Here is a 16,383-nt window from a genome sequence, read left to right on the forward strand (position 1 = left end):
ACTTGGGGATGCTTTATGTCATCAGGAAGCTCACAGTGCATGATGTGTATATGATAGAGGAAAGGACATCAAAGAAAAAAAACACACGGTCATACAGCATAGTGTATGTTAATGGAAGCATTCCCTAAGGGTCAGGGGAACTTGAAGAAAGGAATAACTCCCAGACTATATGCCTTCTACGGAATGGAAATATGCCTAGGCCTCTGGGAGACAAGTTGCTAAGAACATATATTTTAGTGAAGGAAAGCTCAGTGTCTATGTTCTTCCCTCCTCTGCCTCTCCTGGCATGGGGTGAGCTCCCTCCCTTGAAGCCCCTTGTACTACTTAACCTTTTATGAGTCCTTGTAGAGAAGAGCTGTTTCGTCCATCCAACTGTCCATCCATCCATACTCATTTTCATTCATTTATCTTTCTCTGTGTGTATGTGTATATCCATTCATCTACCTAATCAACTATCCATTCATTCACCATCCAACTAAGCATCCATTCATCATTCACCCATGCACTCACCAGTCCATTTATCTATCTATTTATCACTTAGTGAGGACATATGAAGTGCCTAGACCTGTGCTTTAAAAGATGCCAAGATGAAGAAAACATAAATTCAGGGAACTGGAAGCTTAAGAGAGGGGAATGTGAGTAACACACACAAATAACCACCAACAGAACGGCAATAATCGAATCCCTACCAAGAAGGTGCTTCAGGGGCTCAAAAAGGCAAAGGCAAAGCTGCTGCCAAAGAAAATTAGAAGAGTCTTCATGGAGGAAAGGACATTTGAGGAAGAGAAGGGGATCTGAGGAGGGATTGCATTCCAGGATGTGGACAACATTAGAGAGGTGGGAAAGCCTCAGCTTTCACAAAGTACAGAGGCACTGGGGAATGCAGAGGTGCAAAGGGAAGGAATTTTGGAAAGGTGTGTATGATCCAAATCATGAAGTGTCTCTGGAAAGGAAGGATAAAACATTTGAGCTTTTAGTAAGAGGAAAGACAAGACAGTTTTTGAGTTGAACAAATCCTAGTTTTCTACTCACTACCCATAGTATTTTTTTCTCTTTTGCGATAAAGCACTGTACCACAAGATTGGCAGTTCAAACTTACCAGCCTCTCCTTGGAAGCCCAATACAGGGTCGCTATGAGTCGGAACGGACTCGACGACACTGAACAGCAACAACAATTTGATTATAACCCTTGTTGGTCTTGATGCCTTGTGGAATCTCCTGCTGAACCATAAACTATTAAAAAGTGGTTGTTAAGATGACATTGAATCAGTTTCAACTCATAGAGACCCCGTGTGATTGAGTAGAATTGCCTCCACAAGGTTTTCTAGACTACAATCCTTATGGGAACAGATTGCCAGGTCTTAGTCCCACAGAGCTGCTGTGTAGGTTAGAACTGACAATTTTTCAGTTACCAGCTGTTTAACTGTTATACTACCACGGCTCATTCAAAGATACACCTTTGGTTTAGCTCTGTTTTCCTTGCAAACTTGGCACAGAGCAGGCTCTCAGAAAATGCTGCTGGAAGGAAAGAAAAATGATAAAATTGCACCAAAGAAAGACTGGCACTTTGATCCAGTGTCATATATATTGTAAGAGGGGTGACTGCTGCCTAGTGTGACACCACCCCTCCCTCATCCTATCCAGAAATGACCCTGCCTTCTTTGCTTGGGTTTCTAGAGACGCTCTCCCAAGAGGTACCACAAGGTGGAGCTGTTCTAACTGTAGCTTTGAGATCTGTCAGGGCCTTTATAGTTTCTAGCTGGTGAAATGTACATCCAAGAACCGTCCCAGGATGATCTAGACATCTCCTCACAGCATGTCCCAAAAGAGAATAAAGATCCTGAATGCAACTATGGAAGAGAAGGGCAGGAAGACTCCCAATACCTCACCTATCCATCGTTCATTTAAATGTATTGAGTGCCTAATTTGTGCCAGGTATAGTGTTGTTGTTGTTGTTGTTAGGTGCCATTGAGTCGGTACTGACTCATAGCGACCTTATTATGCACAGCAGAACAAAACACTGCCCGATCCTGGGCCAACCTCACTATCGTTGCTACACTTGAGCCCACTGATGCTGCCACTTTGCCAATCCGTCTCGCTGAGGGGTCTTCCTCTATTTCTCTGACCCTCCACCCTATCAAACATGATGTTAGGCTCTTGGAAAACAACAGTGACCAAGACACAGTCCCTGCCCTCAAGAAGCCCACAGTCTAGTTCTTCCCAAATCTCCTTCCTCCCTCTCTGTCTCTCTCTCTCACACACATATATACACACCTTTTCCCCAACACCAATTTCCTTGCCCTGGGAAGCTGTCTCCATATGAAATCTACTCTTTGGCACTGCTCACCTCTCCAATTTCAAGTTTCTCCCTGGGGTTGCTACATGGCCACACTAGTGTGACTTCTGGGAATGCTTCTTTCCATAATGGCTCCTCTTGCTAGTTCCCTCCCTGAGTGCTCTGCCAGGCCCTCTCCTGTTCTCCCCCTCAACCTCCCCATCATATAGCCACTCTACTGGCCCTAGTATGAGTAGATCTGGGATGGGGTAGGATATCACCATACCTTAGGGTTTTGTAGACTACAGGAATACAAGAGTGGGTCCACAGAAGGATCATATGATAACCTAGTGCCACCAGCCCAGGGGTGAGGATTTGAGGAGTTCAAAATACCAAAGACCTCAGAAACATGCTCTCCATGGCCTATACACCAACAGAGGCTGCCTCATTTTCTTGCATACTTTGGGGGGACCATACCTCTGCCTGGCCACAACTCCAAAGTGACAGCTATGTGAGACACTAGTTGTGAGGTGAAGCGCTGTCCCCTTGGGACATTGTCTACTTTCCCAACATGCTCCAGGGTCCAACTTAGCCCTTGGCGGGTTTAGGAGAGGAGGGGAGGGAGGGTTGGTGCCGAGAGTGGGAGCCAAGCCCATCAAGGTCCCAGGAGTGAATGCTGCATTGTTGGCCAGGCCAGAGTCACAGATAATTACCTCAATTAGTGACAATGGGAGAGTAATAAATACAGGCTTAGTGTCTCCTACCCCACCAGGGCTCCGAAGATTAATCCAGGCTGACGGGCGGGCCCTGAAAGGCGTGATGGACAATTCATTAAACTCCCCAAATGCCGCACAACCTGGGCGTGAAGGCTGAGTTAGCCCCCTGGGGGCTGTGCCTTTGTCCCAATTGTGTGTCTCCGCCACAGCAGAGCCGTGCAGCCCCCAGAGAGCGGGGAGGTGAGTGGGGCTCCCCCAGCCGGGCCAGGCGGCCGGGGGATTAGGCCTGGGTCCGGCCCTGGTTGCCCTGGCACACTGGCCCGGCCGGGCTGGAATGTCCGTGGGGGGGGAGCAGGCCGAGCGGAGGGGCGGGGCCGACAAGGTGGGGTAAGGGGGGCACACAAAACCAGGGGCAGGAGGAGTTAATTAGACGCCAGCCGAGGAGGGCGAGGGGCCACAATAGGGCTGAGGGCCTCCAGGAATGGCCCTTTTACTTCCGAGGAGGATTAATAGGGAGGAGAGAGAAGGGAGGGGGTTCATTTGTTTGGGGAGGAGAGCTGGAAGCTTCCCAAGGTGGCACTGCCTGCCCCTTCTTGCCCAACTTGGCATTTATTTGGTAAGTGGCTAGGAGGCAGAAGACTCTGGCAGCTTGAGCAGGTGTTCACCAGCATCCCACAGAGTAGCTCTTCCTTTCTATTTCTTCCTCAAAGGCATCTACACTGTGAGGATGATGGGGCAGGGAGGGGAGAAAGGCCTCCCTCATTAATCAGGGGAGTGATGGAAGCAGGAAAGTTTAGGTACCCTATTCTCAGCCCCCTCTCACCCCTCCAGACGCACAGAACCTAGTCTGAGGCAGAACTAGGAACCTAAACCTTCACCTTCTTGATGAAGGTTGCCAGATTCAAGCCAGGAAGCCCTTAAGGAGACCTGGAGCTGGTATGAGCACACAAGAGCAGAGTCCCGAGTGTACAGATGTGGTACCTGTCTGTGTGGATGGCCCTGTGAGCAGGTGTTACTGTGCATAGAGGGCTTGGCACTCAACAGGCCCTCAGTAAACACTTGCTGAATGAATGAGAATGCTTCAGTTTTGCTGAGAGTAAATGGGTCTAAGGCAGGGAAGGAACAGTGGGTGCAGCATGACACAGAATGCCCTCTGACTTCTAACCCTGGTCCAGGGAGGCGAGGACCCCACTGCTGAGCTGATGAGCAAATGTCCAAGGAAGTGGAGCAATGGTGGTTCCTTTCCCTTGAAAAAAGTGTTTGTTGTTGTTGTTTTAAAAGCAGTAACCTCTTGGAAGCCCCACTTCCTCCAGCCCCAGGGGAATAGGGCAGCCCTGGCTCCTCCCTAGGAACCACCCCACCCTACATCCTACACCCTCCCAAAGGATGACAAGGCAGCGAGTTGGCGGCAGTTCCCTGGGCATATTTATAACCTGCTGCTCGCTCACCAGCGTCTGCTTTTAGCCCAGACGGGGGAGGGGGCAGGGGGGGTGGTCTGTCTCATGCTGGGCGCCCTGACTGGGTGTGGAAAGAGTGAGTAAGGGTGAGTGGTGGGCAGCTCTGCATGGATATTCCTGCTCACACCACAGCCAAACAGCTTATTTTCTCCTCATTTTGTTATTTTTCTCCCTCTGGCCTGGAGAGGAGGCCTGAGCTAACTGAAGGAGGGGTAGGGGGTGTGCTAGACCCTGGGGTATTTGCAGGCCCACTGACAGGCTTTTTCCAGGGTGCATGTGGCAGGGTGTGTGTGGTGCCTGCCTGCTGACCCCCTGGGGATTGTGCCCGACCTGCCATCTCAGTCCTCTCAGCTTTTCCACTCCCCAGGGATATTTCAGGAGTAGTCCTTTCCTCCCTCCCTCAGACCAGCCATGTGTCTGGGGTCCCTGACAGCTTCAGATCCCTTTGGCACCTGAGCCTGGGAGGTGGGTGGGAGGGTAGCCTGGGTGAATATGGCAGAGCTGAGGCATCAGGCACATGCCTGATGACACCATCTGTTGGAGGACCACCCTGGGACCTTTATGAGTTCTCTCTGGGCAAAGCTGCTTTCCTGCCCAGGGTTTTCTCTTTCTAGCCCATGTGAGGACAGTACAGGTGAGCATAATCACAAAATAATTAGCTCTCATGACTCCATATGATAAGCACTGGACTGTGAGCCACAAGGTCCGCAGTTCAAGCTCATCAGCTGCTCTGCGGGAAAAAGATGAGGTTTTCTGCTCCCATGAAGATTTAAAGCCTAAGAAACCTGATATGAGTTGGAATCTAATCAATGGTACTCAAAACCACAATAACAATGTGGTGCTTTGCTGATCCTACATCCTTCTTGCTTACTTGTTTTCATTTTATTTTAGTGCATGTCCCATTGAGGGCCCAGCAACATTTTGCACCTACTCTACCCCTCTCTTCCTTCAAAGTCCCAGCCCCGCGAAGAGAAGGACTGAAGAGAGTATGAATGTTGGAGTCTGTCTTAAACCTCATGCATGTGCAGAGAACTTTACACTTCACTGAGCCTTCATCAGATTCCCGCCAACAATATCTGTTGACGCACTGGTGCTATGGCTTGTACATCACTGGAGCCTCAGCATTTGGCATAGTGCCAGGAACAGAAGAGCTGTCAGGAAGTCTTTCAAATGATCAGAGTTTTCACATGCATTGTCTCATCCATCAGAATCTCCTCATCTCTCTGAAGGATAAGACTAAGTAGCTCTAACCAAAGATCGCCATCTTTTTTTAATAGACAAGGCAACTGAAGCTGAGAAAGCCTACTCAGAGGCAGAGCTGGATTAATTCCTTTCTCTTGCTCTTCTTCCAGCTCCCATGTCAGTTTAGCTCAGAGCCACCCCCACCCCCCCAACATTCAGGACTCAACACTGACACTAATTTTTGGAGTTAGGCTTTAAGTAAAAATGGTTGGAGACAGCTTCTAACCCCACCCTGCTTTCTTCTCCCTAGCTGAGCATTGTACATTAGGGACCCAAGCCCCATCTCCAGCCCCTGGTAACCTATTAACGTCTTGCTTTGGGAGATGGGGGATCTAACTGTTCTTTGGGTTTTAGAGTGAGCGTTCTCTCCAGGGTGTTCTTTACTGGAAACCCAAGATTGTTCAGGTGGCTTATTGCTTCCCTTAGGTTGCCCGTCAGCGGTGAGCTGGTGCTAGCTTGGTAGATGGAGAGAAAGGGAAAGGGACGTTTTGCAGGATTGAGCAGCTCCTGGCTCCACTTTCCTACCCCCACACACATCCCAAAGGCCAATAGGGGTCAGAGTTCATACATCCAGGGAGAGGTAGGAGGTAGAGACAACAGCAAAGGAGTCCTAGGGAGGGGGGAAATTCTCAAGTCGGCTGGGGTCCTCCCCTGGGGGGGGAGGAGCTATGATTAGGGACAGATAAGAGAGCTTGGGAAGGAGTTAGTGTTCCCTGAAGTTAGGGTTAAGGCTAAGGTTAGACCTAGTGATCAGGAGAGGATTAGAGGCAGAGATAGGTTTAGGGCTGTGCACAGGATCAGAACTCCTGCCAACTCTGGTTAATGTGCACATAGGGATATTGAAGCTATTAGTGATGGAATCCTCAATCAGACTCTTGAGGGGAATGGCTAACTTAATGGTTTAGTCATGTACCACACTAGGGTCTCCTTTTGGTTACATTGGTTTTAAGTCTAGCCTGTATTTGAATTCTAACATGCCTGTCCCCTTCTCTCTGTCATCATCTCTGAGCTTTCAGGTCCAGGACTAGAACTTATAGTGCCTGTTATCTGGAGCTTCCTGCATCCAAGGTTGGGATCTAGGGACCTAACAAGGTATTTCCCTGTCTGGTAGGAGTATCTTCTTTACTGCCTAATGTCCTGACCACAGTTGGCACAGGCAAACTTCAGAGACCAATTGCTCCACCTAAGAGGCAGCAATGTCAGATTACACACTAAGCAAGGTAAGCACAGGTTTACTTGTGCATACTTACTAATCTGTAGTGAACAATTTCACATTTTTCACTGCATCAAAAATTCTTTTAGATATGACTAGCATCTGTCTCTCTTCTTAACCCCACAGCATTTTGCTACAGAGTCTATGTCTCTTCAGATTTACAATCCTTGACAGGGATGGAGTGTGTACTGGTACTGGGTAATTCGCCCCTGGGGCAACACCACCCTTCTGCTTGAGTTACTTTTTCAGAATGTGGTCACAACTTTTTCTCTACTCCACTAAGAAAGAACCAGCTACACTTAATTGTAGCTATTTTCACAATTCCTCTAGGTAGGAAAGGCAGGCTCAGTTCAAATGAAGAAACAGACACAATTAAGCACTTGCCCAATATTACATGACCAGTTGGTGTTAATGTAGGAAGAACCCTGTGGAGTCTTTTGGCTCCTGACCAGGTTCTCTCAGGAGACCTGGATCCCCAGTGGCCTTATTAGGGTCAACCAAGGGTCAGAATCTCAGGGTCCTGTTTTGGGGTCAGAAAACCAAGTCCCCAGTTTTGTTCCCTACTTGTTTGAGAAGTAATCATCCCAAGCTTGGGAGTGGTCAAGGGAGGGGGAAATGGGCACCACAAACAATGGTGTGTTTTGGATCCAAGGAAAAGTCGTCAAGTCATTGATAAAAATAGAGATTTTATTCTGCAGAGGAAGATGCTACATTGATGGGGTGAGAGGCCACTAATAGCTACAGTGGGAGGAAATACTGATTCTGGTAGGCAGGCAAAGTCATATTTGAGAGATTGGGGAGTAGAAAAGAGGGGACCAGAAAAGTCTAGAGCAGAATGGGTTGGGGTGGGGGGTGGTCTCTGTGAACCAGGCTGGAATCCAGCACAATAAATAGTTTTATTTACAACAACCAAACTCCAAACTCGTGGTTTTGTAGCCACGTTTCAGTGCAAATTATTTACACACTGATGAGAAGGCAGGACAGGAAGGGGTAGGAGGTGGCTGAGGGAGGCATAGCTAGCAGCTGTTCAATGGCACCACCATTGAGGCTGGGAGGATGGGGGGCATTTCTGCTGGGCCCCCGAACCTTATTTTCCACATCACCACAGCTGCCCTTTCACCCTGGGATCTCCCACTTCAGGTGGGGAGGAGAAAGACCCTGAGGCCCAGGTATGCGGTCAGGGTCTGCACTCAGGGTCTGAGCCCTTGGCAGGAAAATGGATAGGAGCATGTGGGGACCTGGAGGCAATGGTTTAATAAATGAGGAGAGACGCAGAGAGATCGCTGAAGCGGCGGAAGAAGCTGAGGAACACCGTCAGGAGCTGACCTTGGACTGGGGAGGGGATGAGTCCTTCTCTCACCTCCTGGCCAGGCAGGGGGCAGTGCAACAAAGGGTCTCCCGCGAAGAGGGAGGGAGGTAGGTCCGGCAGGTCAGTGAGGATGGCGAGAGAGTTCGTGCGTCCCTGCAAGTGATTTGAGGAATCCCCAGGAAGGAAGAGGTGGAAGAGTTGAGATACTTGTGCACTGAGGGTAGTGTAGCTGGAGGGATGGGATGGACGCGTACAGGATGCCAGAGATTCTGTTTGGGGGGCAGACTGGAGGAGAACGCTCCTCGGGCGAGTCCGCGCAGCACCTTACAGACATTCGTGCAGTACGCGCGTGTGCGTGCAGTTGCGGCAGCTGACGTGGCAGCACCAGTGGAAGGTGCAGTTGCAGCGCTCGGTGACGCGCTGCGTACGCGTGCGGTGGCCCCGACCACAGCAGAGCAGCTCACAGCCGTCCAGCGCAGGCGACGAGCTGTTGCAGGCGCGTCCGGCTGTGCCCGCCGTGCCCAGTCGTCCGCTGTACGTGCAGAAGTTGGGAGATTTCTCAAAGTAAACGAGATCGTGGGGGGAGGGCGGCTTGTGCGCTGGGTCCTCCGGCTCCAGGCGCAGCAGCTCGGCCCGGGAGGCACGGTTGTTGCCCCGGTTGCCATAAAGGACACGCGAGGCGCCGTCAAAGCGATCGCGCAGTACGTCGCCCACTGCGCGCAGCGTGGGCAGCCGCATCCAGCACGTGCGCACAGTGCACGAGCCCGACATCCCGTGGCACTTGCACTCCTGGCGCATCTCGGAGAACACGGTCTGGAGAGAACGGGAAGAGAGGGCGACCCTGATACAGTCAGAGCCTGAGCCACCACCCCAGATGCCGCCCCCTCCTGGACGCCGCCGGGACCTCAGCAGGGGCACACTGACCCGCAGAGATTTGGGGACCAGGCCCAACTCTGCTCCACGCCAGCGGGCCAGTCTCGTTCTCTCAGCCTTAGTTTTTGAATCTGTAACCTGTAGGTCACACATTCTATGGGTCATATGACTTTTGACCTCAACCCAGGCATCCTTTTGCCTACAGCCACTCTCTTCCTTCCCAGCTCCTGCCGCTCCCGCAAGACGCCTTCTCGTGAGACCTACCCTAGCCCCTTGTCTTTTATGATAATTACTTCTTCAACCCGAGGTTAGCCCCTGAGCAGGGATCCTAAGATCGCCTCCACTGCACCTCAGGTGTGGAACCCTTCAAACGCGCTCACCGTGCGGCCAGCCTCGTTGTTGTGAAGGTTCATGAGGAAGCGTAGGTCCCTCCCCTTTTCTCCCGAGTCCACGAACTCCCGGCCAAAGAGACGGCCGAAGTCGATGTTGTCGCTGCAGCCCCCCCAGTGCCAATCGGGGCCTCCAGGGCCACGCCGCCGATAGTCGCAAGTGCAGGACTCGATGGAACCCTCTGAACAGGAGCGCGCCACTGAGTGGGTTACCCCGGCAGAGGTGATGGCGAAGATAAATGCTGTTTCCCGGCACCCTGTTGGGAAAAGGAGTGTGGATCAGGGAAGGGGCACGTGGACAGAGGTGGTCAGTACCCTCAGCGGAAGGTGTAGGACTCCTAGTCCCACATGCAGACTCCACCTTTGAATCCTGACAGCCGAGTCCACGCTCTACGTTCACGCTCGTGCAAACACGCCTGTTGGGTCCAGGGCTTTTTTTTTTTTTTTTTTTTTTCTACTCTAGAGCTGAAGTAGAGTAACTCCAGGGAGAAAAATAATAAAGAGGTGAATTCTGGACCGCAAGAGCCTCTCCGCAGCCTAAACTTTCAGTCCATCTCCGGGCTGCCAGCCTTGCTGGGCTCATGCCCTTGGAAAGCAGATCCCCAGGCGCTTTGGCGAAGACTTGGGTAGAGAGGCGTCAGCCAGCGTTCAGGACGTGGAGACTTCCTTACTCTGGGGCAATGGCTCAGAAAAATTAAGCTTCGTGTCCAGTGTGCAATACTGGAGAACGCCTGCTAGAGTCTGGTGCGGCGCTGGCCATGGTGGATTGACTGTGTGACCTTGCAGGCACTGGGGACATCTTCCCTGCACTCGCCCACCCATGCCCTGGGGGTGACCCCGCATTTCCCCTGGTCCCGGAAGCGTCGCCTTCCTGGTCACCCACCTCGGTTGACGATCTTGCCGAAGAGGTGGGGCCCTGGAGCCGTGGGACAGTTCCAGCGGCGGTTCCGGAACTGCCACTTGCACTCTCGCACTGCGCTCTGCAGCCCCCCGCTCACACTGTGTAGAATCCCTGGGTTCTGACGGATCAGTCGCCGCTGTTTGCGGCTCAGCAGCTGTAGACTGGGCTCGAGCACCAGCTGCAAACTCTTGGAATCGGTTAGCAGGTTCGTAGAAGAAGCCACGTTCACGATGCCCCTGGTGGGACGGATGATAGGGGTTCAGGCTCAGGAGAGGGACCTGCACCCTAGCCAAAAATGTTGTGCCCACCCTGTCCTCTTTCTGGGGCTATTTGTACGAAGAGAGCGCGATGGAGATCAATGATAAGGTAATGGTTTCTCATTCTTGGATTCACTAGTTTAGAAGGACTGGGAGCATAGACTTAGAGTGCCCAGGAAGGAGTCTTAGGGCTGCTTGGTGCCCTCAGTCTGGGACCGGATAGGGGAAGGTGGAGAGTCTGGAGACTAAGTGTCCCCCTTGGCTCTCTGAGTATGCTTCCAGGAAGCCTGGGCAAGGAAATGCCGGCCTGCAGTCCTTGCCCACCCAAGGCGTTAAATTCTTACGGTCTTCTCTAGAGGGTCGCTATGGGTCGAAACCGACTCGACGGCACTTGGAACTTAACAACAATAACAACAACCCTTCTCTCACCTTGTCTATGCACACATGCCTAACTCCTCACTTCCCCGCGCCGGGAAGCCTGTGGTGTAGCCACCACCATGAGGCTACAGTTGGGGCACGAGGAGGAAGGACCATGCTAGATGCTAGGGGGTTGCTGCCTGGAGTAAGGTAGGCAGCTCCGTGGCACAGAGCCCCTGGGTGTTGCGGCGCGAAGTCAGAGCGAAAGAGGGAGCCTGTCTGCGGGCAGATTCTAGACCGTGGGAGCTGGGTGGAGTTGGCCCCCTGGCTCTGCGTCCCGGGACGAGTGGCGATCCCCGCCTCACTTACCACCATCGACCACTGCTGTTGGCTGCCAGGGCTGCGGGTAGAGCGGCTAGGGCCAGCAGCAGCGCAGCAGAAACCCAGCTGGGCAGCAGTGTCCAACGCCCCATGGCCTGCCCGGCCTTGCCCGCTCTGTGCTGCAGTTGCGGCGGCTTTGACTGAAGCCCACGACGTGGTTCGGTATGCGGCTGTGGTGGCACTGGCGAGAGTTCGCAGTCTGGCTCTAACAGCCCCGGGGGCGGACGGAGGGCAGCATGGCTCGCGGTCCCGGCTGGTGGGCTGAGGCGGCCACGGCGGGCGGCACCGCCTCTTATAGTTGCGGCGCTGGCTGAAGCGACGGGAGGAGGCTGCCCCGCCGGCCCACACTGTGGTACTAGGGCGCACGGGTTAGGGGCGCAGACAATGGGCAGCGAGCGGGGCCGTGGCTCCCGCCCGTCTGAGCCAAGAGCTGACCGGCTGACCGTCGGGGTTCACCCCCGCCCCCTGCCTGGTGGCCCCGGCCTCCAGGCTTGCACTGGCCGCCGACCCCTCCCCCTGGGACGCCCTCCCACGCGCGCCCTCCTCACTCCTCCTGGCGTCGCGAGCCCGTCGGGGACCGGTGTCCGCCAGGGGGCGCGGTTAGAAAATTCTGCGGGGAGAACCTGCTAGGAGCCCAGACACTTCACAGATCACAGTAGGGCTGCCCCTCGACGTCACTCAGAAGCCCGTCACTCAGAAGCGTCCCTTCTATCCCATTTCCTGAGAGGTGGAAGGAAAGTTGTGGTTCTGGCCATTGATTCTGGGAAGATGCCGTTCTGCCTAGGAACCCCCATGCACTGCTGAGCTGGGAAGGATAAGAAGGAGATTGGGAGTGGAGTAGGGGTGGGGTTGTGGTCAGGAAAATCCCTGGAGTAGGTTAGGGGTGACTTGACCAACGGGAAGCCAGCCGTGACAGAAACCTGAGGCAGGGGCAATATGAGCATGGGTGGGGAGGGGAAGGAGTGCACAAGTGACTGTGTGTGTGTGTGTAAGTGTGGCAATGCAAATGTTAGTGCATATGAGTAAATGTGTGAGTGTGCTTGTGTGCTGTGTGCAGAAACCCCTTGCTATACAGAGAGACATTAGGAACCTTTGTAAAGAATCTTGGAATTTAGCTCAGGTCTGGAATCATCAAGTTACCTTGTCACAGCTCTTGGACAATTCATCTCCTGTGTGTCAGAAAGGAGGTGGGGGATGCAGACATGAGAGACCCAGAAGGTTGACTGAGGGCTGAAGAGCTGTCTGGAACTGTGTGTGGAGGTGGGTGGATGAGTGTGTTTGAGGGGAGATTATGTGTGTATGTGTCACTCTGTTGCTCTGTATACCTTGCATCATCCTATGATGTGTCACCCACTAGTATGTGTCAACCTGTGCATGTCACTGGGGGAGGGGTTTAACTTGCAACTAAGGTAGTAGCAAGAGGGGCAAGACCGGGAGAGGCTGAGTCTCTGAAAACTAGACTCAAAGGAAGAGCAGTGCGGTAGATGTCTGGTGTATGTGCAGTGCGAGGACCCCGAAGATAAGGGCCACTGGCTGAACCCAACCCAGAACAGAGAACTCATACCTTCATGTGTCTGCTTTTCTTTGGATTTTTATGCATATCATCAAGTGTCTGTCTTCCTCAAAATCTCTGCCTTTCTTCACTCTTACCATGCTAAGATACCCAGAGGACCTATGACCATCTCATATATTGTATATATTTCTCTTCCCTCCCTGGGGCTCAGTTTCAAGCCACCTTGGCCTCCTATTGTAAAAGTGGCTGCTGTTCCCTTTTGGGGACATAGGGGGCATTACTAGACTGGTTATCATGCTTTGCCAATGCACACAGCTAGACCCTGGAAAGAGGATCTCCTCCTTTACATCTCTCCTCTTCCTATTTTCCATAGAAAGAAAACAGATTGTCTAAGTGTTGTTGTTGTTGTTAAGTGCCATCCAGTCGGTGGTTCAGACTCATAGAGACCCTGTCTGGGTATCCAAGAAGCAGTTGGTGTGTTTGAACTGTCAGCCTTGTGGTTAACATATTAAGACGCCTAATAAGTGGTTGTTGTTGCTAAGTTCCATCTAGTTGGTTCTGACTCATAGTGCCCCTTGCATAGGGTTCCCAAGGAGCGACCGGTGAGTTTGAACCATAGACCTAGTGGTTCAAACCAACCTTTTAGTCCAGGTCCAGTGCTTTATCCCACAGCACCACACCAGGACTCCTGTTAAGTGGTAGAGCCAGATTAAAACCCAGGTAGTTTTGACTCAAAGCCTAACTATGCTCTTTCCACTTGACCAGTTGTTTGGGAATGTGTAGCATTAGCAGGCTGGGCCACCTCAAAATCGATACATAAAAATGATCCGCAAGAGTAAATTACCCCAAGGTCTGATCCCAAGAGTCCAAGTCATAGAAAAGACCAGGCTTTTCCACTAAGTCAGGAAATCACTGGGAGGAATAAAATGCCTGACAAATTTAATTAGCCTTCCTGGGACATTTGCATTTAAAAAATATAGTCATGAACCCAAATAAAGACTGATGAATGTCATTTTAAAAATTAAAAAGAAACAAAACACCTTTTTTTATTGTAAACTGAGTGAAGATTTGCAGAGCAGATTATCAGTTTTACATTCAACAAATCACACACTTCATTTCATCTCAGTGATTGCAATCCCTTCAGTGTAACATTGGAATTCCTGTGTAGTGCTGTAGGATCAACAACACTGGACTGCTAACCACAAGGCTGGTGGTTCAAATCCACCATTTGCTCCTTGGAAACACTATACAGGGTCACTATGAGTCAGAACCGACACAAGGGCACTTAACAATAACAATGTAGCATCACTTATCCCACTTCCTCCCTCTGTATCTTGTTTCCATTCCTCCTCCTTTCCCAACTATTCTGAACTTTGTCCTGGGGCAAATGCTGCCCCCCTCCCTTTTTTTAATCTCAGATGTCAGCTTGACGACTAAGGTGCACCTGACCCAAGCCATGGTATTTTCAGTAACCTCATAAGCATGCAAAAGCTGGACAGCGAATAAGGAAGACCATAGAAGAATTGATGCTTTTGAGTTATGGTGTTGGAGGAAGATATTGAAAGAACCAACAGATCTGTGTTGGAAGAAGTGCAGCCAGCGTGCTCCTTGGAGGCCAGGATGGCCAAACTTCATCTCTCATACTTCGGACATATTGTCAGGAGGGACCAGTTGCTGGAGAAGGCTATCATGTTTGTAAAGGTGGAGGGTCAGAGAAAAAGAGGAAGACGCCCAGTGAGATGGATTGGCAAAGTGGCAGCATCAATGGGCTCAAGCGTGACAATAGTGAGGTTGGCCCAGGACCGAATAGTGTTTCATTCTGTTGTGCAGTCAATACTGACTCGATGACACCTAACAACAACAAGTGGTTAATCATTCTAGTGTGCATAGTGTTCGTGTCCCCCCTGTATACCTATCTATTGCTTGGCTGAAAAGTGAACCACAGGGTTGAGTTCAGTTCCAGACATGAAGGGTGACCAAAGGCCATAGTCTCAGAGTTCCCCAATCTCTAGCTACCATTAAGACTGATTTAAAACACACACACACACACACACACACACACAAATTTAATGATTTTAAGTTTTGTTCCACATTTTCTCCCCCTCTATCCAGGACTTTTCTAATGTGATGATAGATGTTATTTTTTTAAGGTAATGTCCTTCCCAGATTCTTTGCCCAGTTGGTCTCTCCAAGGATTCATCTCTAGGGACACGGCACAGAATCTCTCACAGGTCCACTTAATCCAGCAGAGATGGCTTAAGTGAATGGACAGTGTATCACGGGGCAGTCTATCCTTAGTCTCTTAGGAATTTCTCTCTACTGAGCTTGGGTCATTTCTTTTGGCATGGTAAATGGATCCAATTCCACAAGTGAGCTAGAAGGCAGGGAATCCCTGTATGTGACCAATGGAAACAAGTAGAGATGGGAAGAGGAGCCAGGATCATTTGTTCTACCATTCTACTCACCAGAAGTTGGAGCAAAGAGGAGGAAAGGCTGGATATAATCTAACCCAATTTTCTATTTAGAGCAAAGCATCACTCATCATTTGACTGTTTTTCCTTTCCTGCATCATCAATTTACCTCTCTACTAAATCAAACCCAACAGTATGTAAACATACTATAATATCTCTCCCCTGAAAACCCCCAAAACTTTGTTTGATCCCACATTGTAATCTAAGATTGCCCCATTTATCTGTACTCTTTTACTTTAGCTTTAACTATTAGCACCAAATCAGATGCTTTCTACCCCAATCAGGTCTTCGAATACAATACACTTCCTCTGTATCACTATCATCCATGATCTTGTAATGCAGGGTTGTGGAGACTTGGGTTCACATGGCCTATCAGTACTTTGGACTGAATGTTTCCTTGTGCTTTGATTTTCTTCACTCTTCTTTGCTGCAGAAGAGGAAAACGATAGATCATATTTGCATCTTAGATGGCTACTCACAATAGTCAACTCTCAGTTCTTACCTTTATCCATCTTTTTGGACTAACAGACACAGTTGAACACTTTCTCCTCGAAATACTTTCTCACTTGGCTTTTGGAACACTATGCCTTCTGGTATTGTGGTGGATTAAGGGTTGTACTGCTAACCACAAAGTTAGTGGTTCAGGAGAAAGATGAGACTGTCTGCTCCTATAAAGACTTACAGTCTTGGAACTCTTGAGGAGCAATTTTACCCTGTCCTATAGGGTCACTATGAGTGAGAATGGACTTCATGGTAGTGGGTTTTTTTTTTGTTTTTTTTTTGTTTGGTTATTCCTACTTCATTGGCTGCTTACTTTTTCAGTGTTCTTATCTAGTTCCTCCTCATGTCTCTATTTTTATCTATTTATTTTATTTAACTTTTTATCACGAGTTAGAGGAAAGTTTACAGAGTAAGTTGGTTTTCCATTCAACAATTTATACACATTTTGCTTTGTGACATTGATTTCAATCCCCACAGTGCAACAGCACTCTTCCTACTTCCTCCCTGTGTTTACTATCCCTTCCTGCT

The 16,383-nt window shown here is 50.4% G+C and overlaps 1 protein-coding gene across 1 annotated transcript; it reads right to left on the minus strand.

Annotated features, from left to right (window-relative positions):
• Positions 1-8,501: 8,501 nt before the first annotated feature.
• Positions 8,502-11,492, minus strand: WNT1 (wingless-type MMTV integration site family, member 1). Its single transcript, XM_006870093.1, has 4 exons — positions 11,359-11,492; positions 10,358-10,611; positions 9,466-9,731; positions 8,502-9,025 (listed from the first exon to the last, which is right to left on the minus strand). The coding sequence occupies exons 1-4, from the start codon at positions 11,460-11,462 to the stop codon at positions 8,537-8,539; spliced, it is 1,113 nt and encodes a 370-aa protein (XP_006870155.1). The 5' UTR covers positions 11,463-11,492; the 3' UTR covers positions 8,502-8,536.
• Between the last annotated feature and the right edge of the window lie 4,891 nt (positions 11,493-16,383).

This window comes from Chrysochloris asiatica, unplaced genomic scaffold (assembly GCF_000296735.1).
Source record: "Chrysochloris asiatica unplaced genomic scaffold, ChrAsi1.0 scaffold00138, whole genome shotgun sequence".
NCBI classification, from domain to species: Eukaryota; Metazoa; Chordata; class Mammalia; order Afrosoricida; family Chrysochloridae; genus Chrysochloris; species Chrysochloris asiatica.